The sequence below is a fragment of the Siphateles boraxobius genome, unplaced genomic scaffold (genome assembly GCF_051911475.1).
Source record: "Siphateles boraxobius isolate OS27281-9 unplaced genomic scaffold, OSU_SipBor_1 49, whole genome shotgun sequence".
NCBI lineage: Eukaryota > Metazoa > Chordata > Actinopteri > Cypriniformes > Leuciscidae > Siphateles > Siphateles boraxobius.
The window spans coordinates 1,427,093-1,452,193 of record NW_027509130.1 but is presented as its reverse complement, the minus strand read 5'-3'; the positions used below and the strand labels follow the sequence as shown (position 1 = coordinate 1,452,193).

Below are 25,101 nucleotides of genomic sequence, written 5' to 3'. Positions count from 1 at the left end.
GAGCAGAGAAACACTTGATTTGCTGCCTGTTGCTTTATTTAAAAGCAGTGATTATGTATACAGTGACAATCTCCTTGTTAAGCACTTTAGCACAAACATGTGTGCTAATGTTCACCTGGGAACTGCGAAGATTTTAGTTAAAGCCATGTTTTAATTAATTCACTAATACACATTAGTTGTTTGCAGTTTTATATTAAGAGATATTCATTTTGAGTGGACTGACTGGAAAGTAAGTTTATAAAAATTCAACTTAGACAAAATAAAATAAATTAAGTACATGTACAAAATGAGTACAATTCTAGAAAAGATTCTTTACTTGTGCTAACAAAAAAAAGTTTTTCTGGATCCATAAATAAGTCATTAAAAGTTTGTCCTGATAAAAAGCGCTGTCTCATAACATTGAAGATTGGGCAGTCCAAAACAATATGTTTTACAGACAAGTTGTTACTACAGATTTGACATTTTGTGCTTATTCACCCCTCAATAAATGCCCATGAGTCAGTCTATGATTCTTATGATGATTCTTGATGTCTGTGTCAAATCAAAATTCAGAATGTCTGATCTGTGGCAAGTGAGTATTGTCAGTGAATATAATCTATTAACATCAAATAACACTTTTGGTCAGTGATGAGATAAGTGCATTATTCTAATTTTTGTTGTTTTCTCTGCTCTTCCTCTCTCCGTCTCCACTCTTTCTCTTTGTGTCTTTCCTCTTCCTCTCTCTGTCTCCACTCTTCTTCCTCTCGTCTAAATCTGTGAGCATCTTCAAACATCTGATGACTGTAGTGTCCTCCTCCATTCTGCTCTATCATTGTGTCAATCTTCTGCAGTAGATCATTCACCTGATCTCTGTTATTCTCATCTCATCTCTGTCTCCACTCCTCCAATCTTTATCTCCACTCCTCCAATCTCTATCTCCACTCCTCCAATCTCTATCTTTACTCTTCCTCTCTCTGTCTCCTCTCTTTCTCTCTCTGTCTCCTCTCTTCCTCTCTCTGTCTCCTCTCTTCCTCTCTCTGTCTCCTCTCTTCCTCTCTCTGTCTCCTCTCTTCCTCTCTCTGTATCCTTTCTTCCTCTCTCTGTATCCTTTCTTCCTCTCTCTGTCTCCACCCTTTCTTTCTGTCTCCTCTCTTCCTCTCTCTGTCTCCACTCTTCCTCTCTCTGTCTCCACCCTTTCTTTCTCTGTCTCCTCTCTTCCACTCTCTGTCTCCTCTCTTCCTCTCTCTGTCTCCTCTCTTCCTCTCTCTGTCTCCTCTCTTCCTCTCTCTGTCTCCTCTCTTCCACTCTCTGTCTCCTCTCTTCCTCTCTATGTCTCCTCTCTTCCTCTCTCTGTCTCCTCTCTTCCTCTCTCTGTCTCCTCTCTTCCTCTCTCTGTCTCCTCTCTTCCACTCTCTGTCTCCTCTCTTCCTCTCTCTGTCTCCTCTCTTCCTCTCTCTGTCTCCTCTCTTCCTCTCTATGTCTCCTCTCTCTGTCTCCTCTCTTCCTCTCTCTGTATCCTTTCTTCCTCTCTCTGTGTCCACTCTTCCTCTCTCTGTCTCCACTCTTCCTCTCTCTGTCTCCGACCTTTCTTTCTCTGTCTCCTCTCTTCCTCCCTCTGTCTCCTCTCTTCCTCTCTCTGTCTCCTCTCTTCCACTCTCTGTCTCCTCTCTTCCTCCCTCTGTCTCTTCTCTTCCTCTCTGTCTCCACCCTTTCTTTCTGTCTCCTCTCTTCCTCTCTCTGTCTCCACTCTTCCTCTCTCTGTCTCCACTCTTCCTCTCTCTGTCTCCTCTCTTCCTCTCTCTGTCTCCACTCTTCCTCTCTCTGTCTCCTCTCTTCCTCTCTCTGTCTCCACCCTTTCTTTCTCTGTCTCCTCTCTTCCTCTCTCTGTCTCCTCTCTTCCTCTCTCTGTCTCCTCTCTTCCACTCTCTGTCTCCTCTCTTCCTCCCTCTGTCTCTTCTCTTCCTCTCTCTGTCTCCTCTCTTCCTCTCTCTGTCTCCTCTCTTCCTCTCTCTGTCTCCTCTCTTCCACTCTCTGTCTCCTCTCTTCCTCTCTCTGTCTCCTCTCTTCCACTCTCTGTCTCCTCTCTTCCTCTCTCTGTCTCCTCTCTTCCACTCTCTGTCTCCTCTCTTCCTCCCTCTGTCTCCTCTCTTCCTCTCTCTGTCTCCTCTCTTCCACTTTCTGTCTCCTCTCTTCCTCCCTCTGTCTCATCTCTTCCACTCTCTGTCTCCTCTCTTCCTCTCTCTGTCTCCTCTCTTCCACTCTCTGTCTCCTCTCTTCCACTCTCTGTCTCCTCTCTTCCTCCCTCTGTCTCTTCTCTTCCACTCTCTGTCTCCTCTCTTCCTCTCTCTGTCTCCTCTCTTCCACTCTCTGTCTCCTCTCTTCCTCTCTCTGTCTCCTCTCTTCCACTCTCTGTCTCCTCTCTTCCTCCCTCTGTCTCCTCTCTTCCTCTCTCTGTCTCCTCTCTTCCACTTTCTGTCTCCTCTCTTCCACTTTCTGTCTCCTCTCTTCCTCCCTCTGTCTCATCTCTTCCACTCTCTGTCTCCTCTCTTCCTCCCTCTGTCTCCTCTCTTCCACTTTCTGTCTCCTCTCTTCCTCCCTCTGTCTCCTCTCTTCCACTTTCTGTCTCCTCTCTTCCACTTTCTGTCTCCTCTCTTCCTCCCTCTGTCTCCTCTCTTCCACTCTCTGTCTCCTCTCTTCCTCCCTCTGTCTCCTCTCTTCCTCTCTCTGTCTCCTCTCTTCCACTTTCTGTCTCCTCTCTTCCACTTTCTGTCTCCTCTCTTCCTCCCTCTGTCTCATCTCTTCCACTCTCTGTCTCCTCTCTTCCTCCCTCTGTCTCCTCTCTTCCACTCTCTGTCTCCTCTCTTCCTCCCTCTGTCTCCTCTCTTCCTCTCTCTGTCTCCTCTCTTCCACTTTCTGTCTCCTCTCTTCCTCCCTCTGTCTCATCTCTTCCACTCTCTGTCTCCTCTCTTCCTCTCTCTGTCTCCTCTCTTCCACTCTCTGTCTCCTCTCTTCCACTCTCTGTCTCCTCTCTTCCTCCCTCTGTCTCTTCTCTTCCACTCTCTGTCTCCTCTCTTCCTCTCTCTGTCTCCTCTCTTCCACTCTCTGTCTCCTCTCTTCCTCTCTCTGTCTCCTCTCTTCCACTCTCTGTCTCCTCTCTTCCTCCCTCTGTCTCCTCTCTTCCTCTCTCTGTCTCCTCTCTTCCACTTTCTGTCTCCTCTCTTCCACTTTCTGTCTCCTCTCTTCCTCCCTCTGTCTCCTCTCTTCCACTCTCTGTCTCCTCTCTTCCTCCCTCTGTCTCCTCTCTTCCACTCTCTGTCTCCTCTCTTCCTCCCTCTGTCTCCTCTCTTCCTCTCTCTGTCTCCTCTCTTCCACTCTCTGTCTCCTCTCTTCCACTCTCTGTCTCCTCTCTTCCTCTCTCTGTCTCCTCTCTTCCACTCTCTGTCTCCTCTCTTCCTCTCTCTGTCTCCTCTCTTCCACTTTCTGTCTCCTCTCTTCCTCCCTCTGTCTCATCTCTTCCACTCTCTGTCTCCTCTCTTCCTCTCTCTGTCTCCTCTCTTCCACTCTCTGTCTCCTCTCTTCCACTCTCTGTCTCCTCTCTTCCTCCCTCTGTCTCTTCTCTTCCTCTCTCTGTCTCCTCTCTTCCTCTCTCTGTCTCGTCTCTTCCACTCTCTGTCTCCTCTCTTCCTCCCTCTGTCTCCTCTCTTCCTCTCTCTGTCTCCTCTCTTCCACTCTCTGTCTCCTCTCTTCCACTCTCTGTCTCCTCTCTTCCACTCTCTGTGTCCTCTCTCTGTCTCCTCTCTTCCACTCTCTGTCTCCTCTCTTCCACTCTCTGTCTCCTCTCTTCCACTCTCTGTCTCCTCTCTTCCTCTCTCTGTCTCCTCTCTTCCACTCTCTGTCCCCTCTCTTCCTCTCTCTGTCTCCTCTCTTCCACTCTCTGTCTCCTCTCTTCCACTCTCTGTCTCCTCTCTTCTTCTCTCTGTCTCCTCTCTTCCACTCTCTGTCTCTCCTCTTCTCCTCTCTTCCACTCTCTGTCTCCTCTCTTCCACTCTCTGTCTCCTCTCTTCCACTCTCTGTCTCCTCTCTTCCATTCTCTGTCTCCTCTCTTCCACTCTCTGTCTCCTCTCTTCCACTCTCTGTCTCTCCTCTTCTCCTCTCTTCCACTCTTTGTCTCCTCTCTTCCTCTCTCTGTCTCCTCTCTTCCTCTCTCTGTCTCCTCTCTTCCACTCTCTGTCTCCTCTCTTCCACTCTCTGTCTCCTCTCTTCCGCTCTCCGTCTCCTCTCTTCCTCTCTCTGTCTCCTCTCTTCCACTCTCTGTCTCCTCTCTTCCTCTCTCGGTCTCCTCTCTTCCTCTCTCTGTCTACTCTCTTCCACTCTCTGGAAGAGTGTCTCCTCTCTTCCACTCTCTGTCTCCTCTCTTCCGCTCTCCGTCTCCTCTCTTCCTCTCTCTGTCTCCTCTCTTCCACTCTCTGTCTCCTCTCTTCCGCTCTCCGTCTCCTCTCTTCCTCTCTCTGTCTCCTCTCTTCCTCTCTCTGTCTCCTCTCTTCCACTCTCTGTCTCCTCTCTTCCGCTCTCTGTCTCCTCTCTTCCTCTCTCTGTCTCCTCTCTTCCTCTCTCTGTCTCCTCTCTTCCACTCTCTGTCTCCTCTCTTCCACTCTCTGTCTCCTCTCTTCCTCTCTCTGTCTCCTCTCTTCCACTCTCTGTCTCCTCTCTTCCGCTCTCTGTCTCCTCTCTTCCACTCTCTGTCTCCTCTCTTCCACTCTGTCTCCTCTCTTCCGCTCTCCGTCTCCTCTCTTCCTCTCTCTGTCTCCTCTCTTCCGCTCTCCGTCTCCTCTCTTCCTCTCTCTGTCTCCTCTCTTCCTCTCTCTGTCTCCTCTCTTCCACTCTCTGTCTCCTCTCTTCCTCTCTCTGTCTCCTCTCTTCCTCTCTCTGTCTCCTCTCTTCCACTCTCTGTCTCCTCTCTTCCTCTCTCTGTCTCCTCTCTTCCATTCTCTGTCTCATCTCTTCCTCTCTCTGTCTCCTCTCTTCCTCTCTCTGTCTCCTCTCTTCCTCTCTCTGTCTCCTCTCTTCCTCTCTCTGTCTCCTCTCTTCCATTCTCGGTCTCCTCTCTTCCTCTCTCTGTCTCCTCTCTTCCTCTCTCTGTCTCCTCTCTTCCATTCTCTGTCTCCTCTCTTCCTCTCTCTGTCTCCTCTCTTCCTCTCTATGTCTCCTCTCTTCCACTCTCTGTCTCCTCTCTTTCTCAATTCAATTCAATTCAATTCAATTCAAAATTGCTTTATTGGCACGACTGTACATCATACAATATTGCCAAAGCTTGTAATACATAGAATAGTTATACAGGAGCTTTATAGTGGAGTCGTGCAGTGTGAGCCCAGGAGCTGCTGACTCTTCTAGGAGTTTCGCCAGTTCATTGATGTAAATATTGAAGAGGGTCGGTGATAGTGGGCAGCCCTGTCTCACACCCCGCCCTTGAGTGAAGAACTCAGTTTGTTTATTGCCATTTTTAATTGCACATTGATCGTTTGAGTACATTGTTTTTATAATGTTGTTTTGCCCCCAATACCTGATTCTAGAAGTTTTGAAAGAAGGCCTTCATGCCAAATCGAATCAAAGGCCTTCTGGAAATCTACAAAGCAAGCAAATATTTTAGTTTTGTTTTGGTTGATGTATTTATCAATCAGGGTTTGTAGGGTGAAGATATGATCTGATGTTCTAAAATTTGGTAAGAATCCAATCTGACTTTTGCTCAGGACATTGTGCTCTGTGAGGAAGTGAACGAGTCTCTTGTTGATGATGCTGCAGAACATCTTCCCCGGATTACTGTTCACACAGATGGCTCTGTAATTGTTCGGGTCTGTTTTGTCTCCACTCTTGAATATGGGTGTTATAAGTCCTCTATTCCAGGTGTCAGGGAAATAACCAACACTCAGAACCAAGTTGAACAGTTTCATTATGGCCAATTGGAATTTGGGGGTTATATTTTTAAGCATTTCGTTTAGGATGCCGTCTGGTCCTCTTGCCTTTTTTGTTGGCAGAGCCTGAATTTTATCCATCAGCTCTTTTTCTGTGATTGGGTAATCTAGCGGATTTTTGATGTTTGCCAATTATGTTTTCTATATGGTTTAATTTTTCATATATTTGCGTTTGTTTTATATTGTCTAATTTGCTATAAAGTTGTTCAAAGTGATTTTTCCAGGTGTCTCCGTCTTGTATAGTAATTTGTTCATGTTTCTTTGTATTCAGGAGATTCCAGTTGTCCCAGAAACTGTTTGAATGGACAGATTCTTCAATAGTTTTGAGCTGATTTTGGATGTACTGTTCTTTCTTCTTTCTGAGTGTATTTTTATATTTTTTAAGCTCCTCACAATAATTAAGACATAAATTTGAATCGTCTGGTTGTCTGTGTTTTTGATTTGCAAGCTGTCTTAATTTTTTCTTTATTCTTTTGCAATCCAAATCAAACCATTTTTCATTCTTTTTTTTTTTTGCTTATGGTTTTTCTTAGTGGTTTTAAGATTAGATATTGTTGCCAGATAATCAAATATGTAATTTATGTTTTCTACAGCCAGATTTACGCCATCTTCATTATGAGGATAATCATATTCTATGAAGTTATCCATAAGTAAGCACACTTGGGGGTGGTCAAATGCGGCCTGGTATTTTTCAGTGCTGTTTTGAACCCATCTGTAGATCTTTTTGACGTTGCACAGCTTACTGGGTTGTTGGTGTATGTTAGTATTTTCTTTCCTTTTTAGGTACACAGTAATTTGGCTGTGATCTGATAGGGGTGTTAGTGGTTTGACCGTGAATGCTCTGAAAGAGAATATATCTAAATCTGTGATCATGTAGTCAACAGTTGAGCAGCCATGAGATGAGCTGGTGTATCTCCCCAGAGAGTCCCCTCTCACCCTGCCGTTGACGAGGTACAGGCCGAGGCTTCGACAGAGCTCAAGTACAAGCCTCCCGTTTTTATTCACTTGAGCATCAGAGTTAGTCCTTGAAAGATTTACACTGTTTTGTTGATAGCTCTGTCCAAATATATAATTATTCCCGTTGTCTGTGGTGTAGTCGGATAGGGATCCTGTTCTGGCGTTGAGATGCCCACACATCAGCACACTTCCCTGGGCCTGGAAGTGGCTGATTTGGTTGTGGAGGGTCTCAAAGATGTTCTCATTATAGTAAGGAGATTCAGAGGGAGGAATATAAAGAGCACATAAGAATATATCTTTTGTAGTTTGACTGAGCTGTTTATTGATTTTGAGCCAGATATGAGATTCTTCTTTTTTGATTAGTTTGATGTACTTATTACTTTCAAGTTTGTGCCAGATTATGATGCCCCCTGAATCTCTCCCACATGTAATTTTTTCATGTTTTTGGGACGATATGAGTATTTTTTGATACTCTGGGGGACAAACAGTGACCTCATCAGTTCTGCGCCACGTTTCCTGTAATATTATTATGTCTATATCTAATACACTTTTCTTAAAATCCAAGGTTTTGATTTTACATCCAAAACTTGATGAGTTAATGCCCTGGATGTTCCAAAGTGTGATTGTCAGTGGTTTCATGTGGTCAATAGACAATTTTAACATTCCTCTAGAAAAGAACCAACTCAACTTGAACCCGTTTAAAATCTATGTGCAATATGTAAACATACATACATTTACCTATTTTTATTATTGTTAGTATTTAATTTTTTTTATATATATATATATTTTTTTTAAACATGTATCTGTTCAGTTTGGTGTCTTTTACTCACGACTAGTCCATCAGCCGTGTGCAGATTAAGTTGAGCATGTCCTTGATCTCTCTCAGACTGGCGCTGTGGGGGTCGTTCGGGCCTCTCAGGGCTGCAGCGTAGCTCAGCTGCTCCTGCTCGGGTCTGTGGACGTCTGGCTGTGGGGCTGATGACTTCTGCGCTGTCGAGGTGTTGTTACCCATCGCCGGGGCTTCTCTGGGTCCTGGCGGTTTCTTCCGCTGGTATGGTGGCATCAGGTCTTGGCGTTGCTGGTGCTGACGGTGATGTTCGTGTATGGGATGTGGGTGTGGAGGCCAGAAGTGTGGGCGCTGGAGTTCAGGGTGTGGGTACAGCGGGGCAGGGTGATGGAGTCTCCAGGGCTCTGATGGATGCGGCGGGGAGACGCTGTGTGCTGATGCTGGGATGAAGCGTCTCGTTGGTTGAGGGTTGTTAGGTTCTCTCTGACTCTTTGAGGGACTGCCAGGGGTTCGACCAAGGGCAACATCTTTAAGGTTTTTAGCGAACACATTCACACTGTCTCTACGTAGGTGGACGTGGTCATGGAGATTGTGAATGTCCAGTGTAGGTTGATGTGCCAGATGAACATTTGGCATTCCAGCACATCCACGTGAGATGTCTGTGTTGACTCTCTGTATAGTGCGGGGGTGGAAATCCTACCCAGAACATCCTACGGTTCTGGGTAGGATGGTGGAGATGATTATTTTTGATGTTGGGAAAGTCTGTGTTGCTTTAATTGCCACTTGTGTAACTGAGTGTGCCACTCGTTCCTGTTGTGTCCTCAGGTCATTTGTTCCCACATGTATGATGATGTGACTGGGATCACCAAGTGTTTCTTTGCTGAGTTGTTGAAGGGCACTCTCTGTGTTTGGGCACCAAAGTTTTAAAGATCTGTGGTTGGGAAAGAGCTGTTTTTCATTGATGAACCTGCAATTAGAGTCCATTAAGATGACTATTTATGCATGGATGTGACTAGGTGTGCTTTCTCGATCTTGTGTGTGGGCATCCATCCGTGCGGTTGCCGTGATAGTCTCAGGAGGCGTCAGGAGTGGCTGTGCTGGTGTCTGGGTGGCATTCGAGCCAGGCTGTATGATGGTTTCTGTCTGCTCTCTCAGGCTTTGCATTTCTCTTTCTCTGAAGATCAGCTGCTCTCTGACATTTTTCACCTCACTGTTTAATGTATCTCTGTCCTGCTGCAGCTTTTTTATTTCTGCTCTTAGCTCCTCAACATTAGTTTTAAATTCTCTTGTGAGCTGATGAAGTTTGTTTTCCAGTTGTTGTATGCGCTCGCTGGATTTTGTCTGCGAGAGCACCAGTTCTCTGAGCTCCACCAGTTCGACCTGTAGGGATAGACTGCTCCGTATCTGAGTGACGGACTGCTCCAGCTGTGTGTCACAGTCCAGGATGGGCTCCTCCTCCTCTTCTAGCTCCTCCCCTGCTCTCTTGAACCTACTCTCTGTCTGTTTCTCACTCTCTGCCAGTGCTTTGAGGCTGGTAAAGTTTGCTTGGACAGAGCTGAGACATGCTTCATTCCCTTGAAACATTATGGTTCCATTGTGGTATATATTTACAGTCAGAAATGCTTTGCTGGTGTCTCCTCCTTCTTCTTGAATTTGAATTTGCCTCCCATTACAGATGCCGTGTTTTTTGAAATTCTTGTAGTATTTGCAGATGCCTTTGTGCCAAGCATTGCAGTTTTCTGTGTGGAGCAGTAGATTAGTGACAGAGAACTTGTCTCCTTTTTGAGAACAGTCAGCCATTAAAGTCTCTGGGTTTTTCTTGAGTAGATTGTGTTTATATGTTTTCTTGTCTTTTGCTGTCTTTATCTTCTGTGGGTATGTGATGGGTCGGGGGAGGGGCGCTGCTGCCTCTGTTCCCTCCATTCTCAACTGTCACAACTGCCACTCATGTCACTCACTGCTCTGATACTAACTTAGCTCTAGTCAACAAGTTATTTGTATCTTTCTTATCTTATTATTTTCTAGTGTTGAAAATAATGTAGTTTAAGGTGTCTTGCCTGTTTGTTGGTTGAAGTTCTTGGATGATTTCTGCTCTGTGGTTCTGCTTTCCTCTTTGATGTTCAGAGTACTGAGTACTGCTGCTCCTTAGTTGCTTATGTTCAAGATGTTTAAAAAAATAAAATAAAAACTGATTCACAGTTATCCTGTCATTCTTTTTGTTTTTATCTTCAGTTTAATGTAGGTTTTGTTGAGTTTGGTTCTTTCTAGAGGTGAAAAAATTGTCGAATTTTAAGAGCTAAAGTGAAACATGACTTCTCTCCTCAAAAATCCACACTCTCTCCTCTCTTCCTCTCTGTCTCCTCTCTTCCTCTCTCTGTCTCCTCTCTTCCACTCTCTGTCTCCTCTCTTCCTCTCTCTGTCTCCTCTCTTCCTCTCTCTGTCTCCTCTCTTCCTCTCTCTGTCTCCTCTCTTCCACTCTCTGTCTCCTATCTTCCTCTCTATGTCTCCTCTCTTCCTCTCTCTGTCTCCTCTCTTCCACTCTCTGTCTCCTCTCTTTCTCTCTCTGTCTCCTCTCTTCCTCTCTCTGTCTCCTCTCTTCCTCTCTCCGTCTCCTCTCTTCCTCTCTATGTCTCCTTTCTTCCTCTCTCTGTCTCCTCTCTTCCTCTCTCTGTCTCCTCTCTTCCTCTCTCTGTCTCCTCTCTTCCTCTCTCCGTCTCCTCTCTTCCTCTCTCCGTCTCCTTTCTTCCTCTCTCTGTCTCCTCTCTTCCTCTCTCTGTCTCTCCTCTTCCACTCTCTGTCTCCTCTCTTCCGCTCTCTGTCTCCTCTCTTCCACTCTCTGTCTCTCCTCTTCTTCTCTCTGTCTCCACTCTTCCGCTCGGTCTCCACTCTTCCGCTCTGTCTCCACTCTTCCCATCTCTGTCTCCACTCTTCCCATCTCTGTCTCCACTCTTCCCATCTCTGTCTCCACTCTTCCGGTCTGTCTCCACTCTTCCGCTCAGTCTCCACTCTTCCACTCTCTGTCTCCACTCTTCCCATCTCGGTCTCCAGTCTCCCTCCCATCTCTGTCTCCACTTTTCCCATCTCGGTCTCCAGTCTTCCTCCCATCTCTGTCTCCACTCTTCCCATCTCGGTTTCCAGTCTTCCTCCCATCTCGGTCTCCACTCTTCCCATCTAGGTCTCCACTCTTCCCATCTAGGTATCCACTCTTCCACTCTGTTTCCACTCTTCCCATCTCGGTCTCCACTCTTCCCATCTCGGTCTCCACTCTTCCCATCTCGGTCTCCACTCTTCCCATCTCGGTCTCCACTCTTCCCATCTCGGTCTCCACTCTTCCCATCTCTGTCTCCACTCTTCCGGTCTGTCTCCACTCTTTCACTCTCTGTCTCCACTCTTTCACTCTCTGTCTCCACTTTTTCACTCTCTGTCTCCACTCTTCCCATCTCGGTCTCCACTCTTCCCATCTCGGTCTCCACTCTTCCCATCTCGGTCTCCACTCTTCTTCATCTCGTCTGAATCCCTTAGCATCTTCAAACATCTGATGACTGTAATGTCCTCCTCCATTCTGCTCTATCATTGTGTCAATCTTCTGCAGTAGATCATTCACCTGATCTCCGTTATTCTCATCTCTATGTTGAAGACGTGAAATCTGCCTCCACACCGCTGAACTAGATCTCTTAATCTACTGTTCTCCTGAATGAGTTCCTCTACAGACTCTTCTTCTAGCTGATCTCCATGAGTGAAGAGAATGATGGAGTATTTTAACACTTCTTCACCAAACATCAATTTAATCATCTGAGGAATCTGCTGCTCCTGTTCAGTGAATCTGTCAATTACTCTGAACATAAGGAGAAAAGCGTGCGGTCCAGGACTGGATAAATAAACACTTCTCATGATCTCATTCTTTAACTCTTCAGAGTTTATCTCTGTGTGATATAGTCCAGGAGTATCAACTACAGATACAGATCTGTCTGAAACAGTGCCGTGTTTCTCTGAACATTTACGGGTTACAGGAGCCTCTGATACATCTGAACTCTCTCTGTCCCAGTATTGTGTTTGCAGCTGAACTCCTCCCAAAACCACTTTTGCCCAGAAGAACAATCCGTGTGGATGAGAGACTGGAGACAGCAGGAGTGTCTGGTTCAATACTTGCTACTTTTAATGAATAAAAACAAAAAAGAAACAGTTAATAATATTTTTAAACAACACAGAACTGAAAACAACTCGATACATCCACTAAGGACAACACCAGACAAAGAACATGAGAAAGACTGGGGTATATACACTCAAGGGGAGATTAGCAAACAAGACACACCTGGGAACAATCAGGAACTAAGCTACAAGAAAAACTATAAAGGACCACAAAACATGGCAAAGAACAGACAAGGGGAACACAAGACAGGAATCATGACACTTGTATTGTCTGTATTTATCATAATCAGTGTTGTACTAATTGCAATTGTATGCAAGTGCTGGTCTTGCTAAAAGTTCTGCCCTAATGAAACACAATGACAAAACTTCAGTCAAACTTTATATTATTTCCCTCTTGAGCTTTGCAACAGCATTTGAAACTCTGAACAAAGTCAGTGAGAAGAGAGACTACATGTCTTTATTAGAATGAATTCAGATTTTAAAAACTCAGAATATTTTGTATAAAAAGACTCACTTGTTGTGTCACAGTTTGTTTCAAGTATTTTTTTAAGCAGCTTTTCAACTTGTCCATTATGTCCACTTTTCTTGTTGTTGAAAACAAAGTATCTCTTATTGTATTTCTGAAGGAGTTTCTTCAAGGCTTCATAATCACTGATGAATTCTTCTATTGTCATGTCGTCATCCTCTAGTTGATCTCCTCTGGTGATGAGAATCCAGGTTTTCCTTTCGCGCTTTACTCCCAAGACCTTCTCAATCTTCTCCAAAGTTTTTCTCTCTTCATCAGTGAATCTGTCAGCTTTGATGACCAGTAGAAACGCACAGGGACAGGATTCACATTTCTGCAAAACTTCCTTTATCTGCTTAAACTTCTCTTCACTCAGCTCTGTATCAGGGACTCCTGGTGTGTCATAAACAGTGACCCATCGGTCACAGACAGTACTGGATTTCTCAGCAACCGTCACTGTTACAGAGGTGAAGCTTTTCTTTGATATGAAAACGTCTTGTCCCAGTATTGTGTTCCCAGTTGCACTTTTCCCAACTCCAGCTTTTCCAAGTAGGACCAGATTCAGACTTTTATGCATTTCTGCCATTTTTAAGCTTAAAGGTATACAAGTGCTGTAAGACAAAAATGAATATGTAACTAACATCAAAGAGCTAAAAATAGAATAGGTCTAAAACCTTGTGTCCATATTAGTGCCTGTGTGAGTTTTTGTTTTTATTCAGTGGTGGCAGATATACATTGTCCATCCATTTTTTTATATCAATCTGTTCATAACCAAAAAAGCAAACTGAAAAGCCTTTATGACCTTATCTATTTTAAAAAAAAGACATGTAAATCCCACTACTTTTTCAATCAGATTAAAGTACCTTGTGCATATGCACAATGAATATGTCTATTCAGTAAATTACATTCATATCTATTTGCCAGATACTTTTATTCACAGGCTGACCAGGTTTGTGGCTTGAAAATCATATTTCTTTTGGCTATAAATGTGCAGTGTGCTGTTGTAAACATGTAAGTAATAATACATGTCCTTCTTCATGATTAGTGAATTCAGGTGACCCAGTCATCCGGTCCAAATTTGGTGTGTGTGTCAGTGTGTATTTTTTCCTCTAATTACTTGCTTACATTTACAAAATGACAATAGCAGCAGAGGTGGGAAATCCAGGGGCCAATGAGTAGAAGTCCTGCCATATGTTTATTCCACCCATAAACTCAGTCAGCTGATTTCACTAATTAGTTCTCTCTCCTGTCTGAATTAGCAAATCCAGGTGATTGGAACAAAATACTGAGGAGGACTTTTACTTTCTGAACCTGGACTTTACACCTCTGCATAGCAATGCCACATGCCAGCAAAGAAATAAACCACAACTGGACCTTATCGTGGGCCAAAAAATCAGTGTATATTAAATATGGAGTAATTTCAGACACAGCCTTAGATGTAATCAACTGAAGAGAAAAGAAGACATTAAATCTGGGAAGATCTCAGCAGAGGAGGATTAAACAACTCCACAAACAGCATTACCAGCTTCACTTATTACTAACCAGACTGACTTTATTTCAGTCAGACGTCTACAGAAGTTCTTATTGAGAATTAAAAGGGATTTAACTCTAATGTGTTTACTTTGAAGTCACCATATCAGTGATTAGTGTTTCCATTAGTTGGTCTCTTAACTCTTATTATATCTTTTATGGCTGCTATGACAGTGTGTTTGTCAAACACATTTACAGCAGCAAAGAAAGCTAAAGTGAAATGAGATCAGGTGATGATGGTTACCTGGTGATGATTTTATAATCATACATACTTTTTAATTTACTGAGGTGTTTTAATCTAACAATTATGTTGTCACATTAATATTTTTTTCACAACACAAACCCTGTGTTACTGCAGGATGAGAGCCAGCAATATTATAACAATTAGTTAAGAGACTTTATTAACATGAAAAAGACAGTTTACTATGACACACACAGATATCAACAATCAGCGTATGAATCTCAACAATGGTGACAATCAAAAGTACCTTGCTGCAATGCATGCTGGGTACTAGCATAGTACAAAACTCCCAGCATACATTGCAACATCTAAATATTTGCTTTTATTTTTTGCTGTTGGTTTTGATGTGAATTAGTAGCTTTTCAGTGATGTTCTGAATTATTCTGTTTATCTAAATATTTGTGATTGTCACCATTGTTGAGATTCATACGCTGATTGTTGATAACTGTGTGTGTCAGCATTGAACAACTTTCATGTTTGTTAAAAGATATAAAATGATTATTATATTGCTGGATCTCATGCTGCAGTAACACAGGGTTTGTGATGTGAATGTATTAGTGGAACAACATAATTGTTAGAATAATATACCTCAGTGAATCAGTCTGTTTCATGATGATTATAAAACCATCAACAGGAAAACATCATCACCTGATCTCATTTCACTTTAGCGTTTTTTGCTGCTGTAAATGTGTTTGACAAACACACTGTCATAGCAATCAAAAAATACATAAGGTATAATAAGAGTTAAGAGCCCGACTAATGGAAACACTAATCACTGATATGGTGACTTCAAATGAAACACAGAGTTAAACCTCTGTTAATTCTCAATAAAACCTTCTGTAGACGTCTGACAGAAATAAAGTCAGTCTGGTTAGTAATAAGTGAAGCTGGTAATGCTGTTTGTGGAGTTGTTTATTCCTCCTCTGCTGAGATCTTCACAGATTTAATGTCTTCTTTTCTCTTCAGTGGATTTTATCTAGGGTTATGGCTGAAATTACTCCATATTTAATATTCACAGACTTTGTGGCTCAGATAAGGTCCAGTTGTGGTTTATTTCTTTGCTGGCATGTGGCATTGCTATGCAGAGGTGTAAAGTCCAGGTTCAGAAAGTAAAAGTCCTCCTCAGTATTTTGTTCCAATCACCTGGATTTGCTAATTCAGACAGGAGAGAGAACTAATTAGTGAAATCAGCTGACTGAGTTCATGGGTGGAATAAACATATGGCAGGACTTCTACTCATTGGCTCCTGGATTTCCCACCTCTGAATAGCAGACATATGCTCTTTTAATAAAAATAAAGGTCCATAAAAATGTCCACGAAACTAAATGAAAATGTTTAGTGAAATTAGAAAGTTATCGTTCATTTAGTTGTATAGGCTATGACCTCATATCCATTTATTTTGTTCTAATGTCACAAGAAATAATCTCAAGGTTTACTTCTTTACACGATTCTCTTGTAGTTTGGTTTTGGTGAAGTGTACTAAAATAAACATTCACATGAGTACCTTACTTCTTCTCGCCGCTGATTCCTGACGGTTTAGAGCACAATACAGAGTTGCCCACTGTTGATTCAAAGAATGGTAGTAAATAATAGTAAATAATAATGCGTCAAGTATAAAGGCCTCGGGTGTTTGGGGAGCTGCGATCACAGTCAGCGGAGACTCGCTCTGCGGAGCCAGGCGAAAGTATAAACGAGGCTTTAGCATTAAACTTTGCGTGTTAAGTTCTGAGTCCTATATATTCTGAGTCCATCTGCTTGCCTGTAGTGCCTACATTCCCAATACGACTTTGGTCTTTGTATTAGTCCATTATGCTAGTCCCCACGGCAGGGGAATCCTGGAATGCAGCACAGTGACACGATATAAAGTTAAGGAAACTAAACAACCGAGAGAAATATATGTCTACTATCTCAGATTTAACAGTTGATCTGTAAGCATCGGTGAATAAAATGATAATATTTCATGGAGAAAAAGCTGCTTATATATATATATATATATATATATATATATATATATATATATATATATATATATATATATATATACACACATATATATATATACACACACACACACACACACACACACTGGCCCTGATAATCACCACAAATGTGACGTTCACTTATCAGATTCTTTATACAGGTAGCCTATTAAAAATCTAAATCATAAGAGTTAGAATCATTATTAGATGCATTTAAACTTACCTTAAAAAGTGATCCTCCGAGATGCTTTTGAATTTTTGATCGGAGCTCGACCGGAATCGTGTGGCTGCGCTTGAATCCTGAGAAAGGCTTTCGTTTCTGAAAGTTTAGTTCAAAATGTAGATGATGGAAATGACTATAAATGTGTTTTTGTATCTTTGAAGGTAGAGTCTAAACTTAAGTAGTCTTCTTAAAAGCACGTCTTCATTTCCTGGAATGAGAGTGTAGAACAAATGTTCTTTCAAAGTTTCAAAGGAATCAAAGTTTTATTAAAAACTTACCAGTGATGTTTCTTTTGGCAGCAATAGAACTCAGAATTGTCCAATTAAAAATATATACAATACAACTATGTTTGCACAGATGTGTCAATATCAAGTAATGACGAGCCGCTTCTACACCTGATCTCCGCAGTTATTATTCTGCAGGCATATCCTAAAAATGCAAGTACACCTGTTGCCAGTTCACCTGCTCTGATTGGCTCGATCGTCTTTCATAGGCGTACATGATAGAAATGTGTTCGGAGTACATGGATTGTCATCAATCCAGTTAAACATGTTACTAAAGGCTGCGCAGATTCACCTTCTTTTTTACTCCAGTAAAAGAGAGGTGTCTAATGCCACATGAAACACTGCAAAATCCCCAGTTTAAAATGAACACTGCTCAGTGTTTACAAAAGTAGCTACACACTAGAGTGTTGAAGCAGTGTTAAAGTTAATGAGATAATTAAGTGATTAATTGAGTGATGATTGACCCTTACATTTTTTACTTTAGATTTTATTTAGCTACTGTAATTGAGATATAACAGTGAGATGAACAAAGAGAAAAGATGATCTGATGGTTTTGGTTATGTTTTAACATAGCCTAATCAGTATTTGACCTGAATCACTGAACTCATTTAGAGCCTAATCTCTATAATTGGTTTACTTTATTGATTAAAGTAGAACTGGCGTTGTACAGCATAATATATTTAGCATGTTCAGTGTAATCCAAAGGATTGCTTAATTGCAGTGTCATTTAGACTACGTTTACACATAGCCGGGTATTTAGAAAAACGTGGTTTTCGTGAAATGAGAGGCCAAACCGCAGGGAAATATCTGCGTTTTCCCTTCGTGTAAACGGGGCCTGAGTTATCATAAAACTGCATGACATAAGTCATTTAATTCATAATTAATTCCTCTGAAGACCTGACCCCCCTGCTACAAATATTCAACCTGTAGGCTACATACAAAAAAAAGAAAATGTTGTGGGGTCGTTTGTGTGTTAGATTAAAGGTCATCTCAATTTACCAAAAGAATCATTTCAGGGGGGTAATGTTTTTTCTTCTTCTGTGGATTATAATGAAGGCTTTGAATCTGCACAGCTTTTTCAGTTTTTTTAAATGAAATACTCCGTCCTACACCGACTCTGAACTAATCAGAGTAGGTATGGGGCGGAGCAACACGTGCAGCCCCGCCCCCTTCTGCAGGCTGCAGCAGATTGATTGATTTAATTTAATGACCACACAGCCAGGCTGGTGGAATTTGCTTTCAGTACAGCTCTTTGGTACAGGTTCCAGTAAACATTAAACATTGACCCTTATATTATTAAGTTTAGATTTTGTTTGGCTGTTGTATCTGAGTTACAACTGCCAGATGAACAAAGAAAAAAAAGTGATCTGATGGTGTTGGTTATATTATGACAATCATCATTTGAACTTCATGTTTTAGATGTATGTTGTTTGTTACAGCATAACTGTGATTCTGCAGAAATATCCAGAACTTTAGCTATAATATAAAGGATTTCTTAAAAGTTTTTTTCTAAAAAAAATTCTTTCTTCTAGGCACACACAGACGTCAAGATTCAGTCTATGCATCTCAACAATGGTGACGAGCAGAATATTCAATTAGGAAAAGTAAATTACATTGAAAACTCAGATCATAATTTATTCATATCGCAATGCATGATGGGAGCCATTAATGAGTTGTGATTGGTGGCAGCCACTGCAACATGCTTTATTATTGTCACCATTGTTGAGATTCACAGGCTGATTATTGATGTCTGTGTTTCTAAAAAAATTTATTTGAAAGTGTTTTGATCAGAACAATGTTTATTAAATATTTTGGATTATAAGAAACATACTCATATATGGTCTAAAATCACAAAGTTGTTGCCAATAAGTTAAACCAAACTATCTAGATTCATTTCAGATCACAGCATGGTTATGCCAGAACATAACCAACATTATCAGATCACACTTATCTTTGTTCATTTGACTGTTATAGATAAAATAACAGCAGACAAACAAATATAAAGTGAATGTATAAAGGTTAAGAGCCCAACTAAAGCAAACACTTATCGCCGTAATGGTTGCTTACAATTTGTGATTTTCTCCTTCAGTGATTCTGCTTGTTAACATCAGGTGTCTTCAATAATGCTCAAACATCACTAAATTAATCACTTAATTATCTCATTAACTTTAACACTCTTGAGTGTTAATTTAACACTGGAGTTTGTGCTGTGTAGTAAATGCCGCTGCATCTGAAAGCAGGTGAAGGCGATTTACTACTAATCAAGGAACCGGCTTTACTGACGAGATGCGCATAACAATATCGTGCGATATATCGCCCAGCCCTGCTAACAGTAAGTTAATTCTACCTCTTTTCTTCTTCCAGAGATTGTGTAATTTTTTTTTGTTTTTTGTTTTTTGTATCTGGTGAAGCGTTCAATGTTTTGGGATTACTCATACACAAATATGTGTGTGTGTGTGTATATATGTATATATATATGAAAGTGAAAGTGACACATGATGGCCAAGTATGGTAACCCATACTTGGAATTTGACCTCTGCATTTAACCCAGCCAAGTAAGTGCACACACATTAGGATCAGAGTAGTGAGTAGTGAACACACACACACACTGCAAACGTGGATACACACACCCGGAGCAACGGGGAGCGATTGGGGGTTAGGTGCCTTGCTCAAGGGCACCTCAGTCATATTCCTGCCGGTACTGGAATCGAACCAGCAACCTTTGGGTCACCAGTCCAACTCTGTTACCATTATATATATATATTAGTGCTGTCAAACGATTAAAATATTTAATCGCGATTAATCGCATTAATGCCATAGTTAACTCGCGATTAATCGCACATTTTTATCTATTCTAAATGTCCCTTGATTTCTATTTGTCTCATTATTTTTTCTAATTTTAATGCTCTTATCAACATGGAAAAGTGGATCAGCAGTAAGTTTGTTCTTAGCTGTGGTATCCATGTGCTTCTGTCTGAAGTCATCCATTGTAGAGCTTAGATCGGGCCCAAAAAATCAAGCCCGACCCGAGCCCGTGCGCATTGTGTCCGAGCCCGGCCCGGCCCGACACATAAACTGTAATTATGAGCCCGAGCCCGATTTAAACCCGTCCATTTTTTTAATACGTGGGTCGTTTTAACTGACGTTCTCAACTACTTTCTATGTTACTTTCTCCCGCCCGCAACATTTTTGTCCCGCTCCCGCCCGCAAATACACTCTTTTTTTTGTAGGCTACCTCCAAATACTTTCGCCTACGTGTCGCCACAATACACATAAGCATAAATGCTCCTGATAAATTATTTGTTATTAAAGCATTAACACACAAACCACTGTTATAACATAAAAGCAAGCAGGCTACTGAGTGCATGGTTTGGCATGACTGAATGCGCGCAAAGTGCGCTCCCTTAATAATTCCTAAAAAGCTGACATCAGTTCATCGCAATCTCACACATCTGTTATTATCAATGAAGCTGACTGCACAATGCATATTTCATAATATATACACTTTGTTTGTTATAATTTGAGGATTTGCCAGCATACAGAATTCAGCACTGAACAAAAAGTCTGTTTTGAGCGGTGAGGGGAGTCTATTTTAAATGCTTCTGATTGGCCATTGCATTCAAGAAATCAACACATATGTCTGTGATTGGCTACATCCCTCAACGCTGCAAACATGTTATAAAAAGAAACTCTGCCCTGTAAATCGTTTCTATTTAGTTTTGGTTGTTCTTGTTGCTTTTCTGCAACATGAATAAAATTGTATTAGTTTTTATGTTTTGTTCATAGATATTTCTAGTTTGCGGGAGTCCCGCGAATCGTTTTATTCTCCCGTATCCGCACACAGAGTGAGTGCATTACTGCTCGAGCCCGCCCTCGCACTCGGCCATCAAATCTAGTCCCGCGCCGCACTCTATTGCGTTGAGAGTGCACGACTCTAAATCGGCGTCTCGCGCCATCCAGTCAAAACGTAACGTTAGCCTACTACTATTTGGCCGGCGCGCAAGCCCAAAAAAGTACGTGCGGCGTGCCTGTTGTTTTGTTTCCGATCTAGCTATCCGGTGTGATGTTGTAGTTTTTCCAACGTTACTAGTTGTTGCAACAACATTTGAAAAAAATACAAAGTTGGCTAGGCCAAAAAGAGCGTTAATCTGGCGATAAAAAAATTGACGCCGTTAAAATGTGTTTGCGTTAACGCCGTTAATAACGCGTTTAACGCACAGCACTAATATATATATATATATATATATATATATATATATATATATATATATATATATGCCCCTGTAGGATTACACATTTTATTTAAATGTTTAATTGAGCTTCCAATACAATAGTATAGAAACTGAGAAAGTTTATTAGTGTGAATTTTGTATCTAAGGTAAATGATGTCACAAACCTGCCTGTTCCTGTCTGTCCAGCTCTCTATTGTAAGTTAAATTGGTCAGAGCCCTGAGACTATCACCTTTTGTCTTTATGCACTGCCTGGCCATTAAGATAATGTGAAGGTATCGGTGAAGAGTCTGGCTGATTGGATACATTACACTGTTATGCTGATTGGATTAGGATTGGTAACACTCTCAGTCTAGGGCACATTCCTTAACCCGTATGCCTCATTTACATGCTTTTGTTTCCACCTTTATGTAACTCCTCCCCCTGAGGGGGTATATGAACTAAATGTATACTTCCTTAGTTAGACTTGATTGAGATGACTACAGCGACGAAATAAAGAACTTATACCTCAACAATCTCCTGGTCTGCAACTCTATCTTTTCTACACTTGAGAAGAAAAAGTTCACAACAGATGGTGCCGTGACCCGGATGGAGCTGAAACACCTGAATCCAGAACTGAATCTCAACAAAAGATTGAATTCCAGACTGAATCTTGAAACTTCAAGCTCAAAAAAGAATCTCAACAAAGAATGAACTTCTGACTGAATTCCAGACTGAATTTTGAAACTTCAAGCTCAACAAAGATTTCAACAAAGAATTATCTTTCTGACTGAGTTCCAGACGGAATCTTTCCGTACAACTAAAGATTTGGTGAGTTTCACTCTATTCAAAGAACAACTGAAGACCAGTACAAATTTGTCATTCCTCTGCGCCGCCAGAGAAGAAGTTAACAGACAGCTGTAGGGTTTGTTAACTAAAGTTATCCTCTAAAGTTGCTTTAGAGATGAAATGTATCCTCTGTTTTTCAGGCAGGGAAGATTAACGTACATGTTAATACTGTTTACCCTCTGCTTTGCCAGGGAAGTGTTTTATCCTCTATAAAATTAGGGAAGATTAGCATCAAGTGCTAATATATTGTACCCTCTGTTTTCAGGTAGGGAAGGTTAACATTACGTGTTAATATTGGTGAACCTCTCTAAAAGTTAGGAAGGTGAAAGATCCTTTGCATTTCCTTTTAGAGAAGATTAGTGTAACGTGCTAATATTTTGTGTGTTACCCTTTGCTCTGGGCAAGGAAGGTTAACTGTGTTATCGAGTGTAGCCTCTTTTGATCAGAGAAAATTTAGTGTTTTTGTTTGTTTTATCCTCTATAAAATTAGGGAAGATTAGCATCAAGTGCTAATATATTGTACCCTCTGTTTTCAGGCAGGGAAGATTAACGTACATGTTAATATTGTTTTATCCTCTGCTTTGCCAGGGAAGTGGCAAATGTTTTTTTTTTCAAGCAGGGAAGATTTTAGCATAAATTGCTAGTAATTTGTGTATCCTTTGCTTTAGGCAGAGAAGGTTAGCATTAACAACAGTAATCTGTGTTAACGAGTGTACCCTTCTGTGGATCAGAGAACTTTTAGTGTTTGTTTGTGTGGTAACAAAGAAATCCACAAAATGATTAAGAAAAGTGCTAGACTAATCTCCACAACTAAAAAAGGTGGTCTTGCTAATCCTTTGTGGTCAGATAGCGAATTTAAAACACTGTTAGGAGAACAGATGGATCTAATAGTCACTGAAAAAGTTAGACAAGAACTAACACAGAAATATGAGATTCATCCAGATAAGATTTGGTCTATTGAAGAATGCAAGAAGGTGTTTGGTGCATGTATCAGAAAGAAAAACATGAAAGGCATAATCTGTTGCCATAGGGAATTTAGCTTATCCCTTGCACAAGAACAATCTAGGTGTATAGCTAAATTAAAAGAACAGAACAAACAAATGCACACTAAGGTGGGCCATAACAAGGCCTCAACCAAATGTGACTCAGAAGACCAACAGTCAGATGAAACTTATCCTGACTTAAAAGCATTCTTTGAAACAGATGTAGACATCCCGTCAGTAACTGATAAGCCTGTAGATTCAGAAAAGTGTTGCAAGAAGATCTCAGGGAATTGAGGGAACTGAAAGTGTTCCTCCCAACTCTTCTGTTGTCCAAAACCAAACTGTTGCCAAAGCACTCGGACCTAGAGACCTAGAAAGACTATCCCAAAGCTTACCTTCAGTACGCACTGATGTTTCTGAATTTAGAAGGGCATTGATCAGTAAAATGCGTCTTTACGACATGTCGTTGGCAGAAGTCACACAGCTGATGTCACAAATTCTAACTGAATCTGAATTCAACAGTTTTGAGTCTGCTGTTACTTCTGAACTACAACATGCCAGAAAAGATGAATTGAGAGAGGGAGTTCTGAAAGCGTTGAAGAACATTGTTGGACCTAAAATTGACTGGTCGAAGATCACTAGTTGTTTACAGAAGAAGGGTGAAACTGTTAGTGAGTACACTCAAAGATTTTGCCAGGCAGCAGCTGCATACAGTGGTATAGCTGACACTTCAGAGAAGGTGCTAGAAGATAATGGTCCCCTAGTTCGCACATGGTTTGATGGTCTGTTGTCAGAACATAGAAAAGCATTGCCTTTCTTAGACTTAACATGGTCCACTAGAACCATACAAAACAACTTAGACAGTTTGGCTGCATGGGAAAGAGACTCTGATGTCAAGGAAAGAGTAAAAATTGCAGCAGCATCCTTTAAGGTCAACACAGAGAATCAACAGAAACTTAAATGTCCTAAGAGAGAGGGCAGCAGTTGTTATTATTGTGGTAAACATGGACATTGGGGAAAAGAGTGTAGGAAAAACAAAAAGAACTTTAAACAAGTTAACAATGTTACTCAGCTCCTACTCAGTCTGCTTGCTACTATGAAGCAGCCCCTCCCCTCATCATTAAACTGGGGCAGCTGGTTGACGTGTTAACCATTTGGGCTGTGAGTGCTTTATTTCCCCACTAACTTGCAACAGAGATAAAAGACTTCTGTTTTTTGTTTAATAGAACAAATGGAAAGTGACTATCTCAGTTTTTCCTTTGGGGGACACTGGTTAAAGTAGACTCACAGCCTTAAATGTTATTTTACAGCACAGGCATTTCATCATTAATAGTGTTAGATCAGACTGTAAATGAAAAAAAGCCCTCATGCAGTGTCCACAATAATGCCAAATATTGTCTTACAGCGTGCACCTGTCACGAATCCGTCCTCATGTATGATGTCTGCTATGACTGAAGTTTTGTTAGAGGATGAAGGAGAAATTACTCACGATTGTGTTACGCTTACATATACACCTATGAGTGAAGTAAAAGAAAAAGGTAACAGACGAGCAGGTTATGCAGTAACGTGCACCACGGAAGTGTTAGCTTCAGGACGTCTTCCAGATTATTTTTCAGATCAAGCTGCAGAACTAGAAGCCCTAACAAGAGCATGCACGCTAGCTTCAGGATCAGTTGCTAATATCTAAACAGATTCCAGATATGCTTTTGGGGTAGTTCATGATTTTGGTGTCATTTGGCAAACAAGGCAGTTTATAACTTCTGCGGGATCCCCCATTAAGCATGCTGAATTAGTGAAAGATCTAATGTTTTCCATGAAACTTCCAAAGAAATTAGCAGTGATCAAAGTGAAAGCACATCTCACAACTAATACTACGGAAGCTAAAGGTAATGCTCCTGCTGATATGGCAGCTAAACAGGGTTGTTTCTATGCAACTGTACAAGTTTGTTCAGGTAGTGCAGCACAGAAGAAAATTATGCCTCCTGAATCAATAATTGATCTGTACAAAGACGTTTTCCTCCATTAGAACCAAAGCGGCATGGGCCACATCAAGTGATGTTGATTACAGCAGCTGCAGTATTGTGTCAGGGAAGGAAAACCTGGACTAATTGTACACACTGTAAAGTGTTCCCCCACCAACAGGGATAGGTTAGGACACGGAACCAGTGAGGAGCCCAGAGAAGAACCGAATGCAACAGGCTTCGGTGGTCAAACTCTGCGGTGAAGACTCCCTCATAGGCCCTATCCTAGTCCATCCTTACCTCACTGCGTTCTTTAGGTGTCAAAGGAATTAAGAAATAGGGAAAGATGGAACAATAGCAGACCCAGAAAAAGTTTACAACCCTATTGTTTGAACAAATACTGCTCTACTGTCTAGCAGACTCAGAAAAAGTTTACAACCCCAGTGTGTGAACAAATACTGCTCTCCTGTCTTTTGTTTTCTTACTCTGTGCAGAT

The 25,101-nt window shown here is 41.5% G+C and overlaps 2 protein-coding genes across 2 annotated transcripts; both read right to left on the bottom strand.

Annotated features, from left to right (window-relative positions):
• Positions 1–10,687: 10,687 nt before the first annotated feature.
• Positions 10,688–12,930, bottom strand: LOC143711015 (GTPase IMAP family member 4-like). Its single transcript, XM_077202308.1, has 2 exons — positions 12,356–12,930; positions 10,688–11,187 (listed from the first exon to the last, which is right to left on the bottom strand). Exons 1-2 carry the CDS (start codon positions 12,921–12,923, stop codon positions 10,688–10,690), a joined length of 1,068 nt encoding a protein of 355 aa, XP_077058423.1. The 5' UTR covers positions 12,924–12,930.
• LOC143711016 (GTPase IMAP family member 9-like) lies at positions 11,181–12,098 on the bottom strand. The gene is given in 3 exon segments (XM_077202311.1): positions 11,181–11,719; positions 11,721–11,844; positions 12,074–12,098. Coding segments are annotated over 3 exon segments (576 nt in total). The 3' UTR covers positions 11,181–11,292.
• Positions 12,931–25,101: the final 12,171 nt, after the last annotated feature.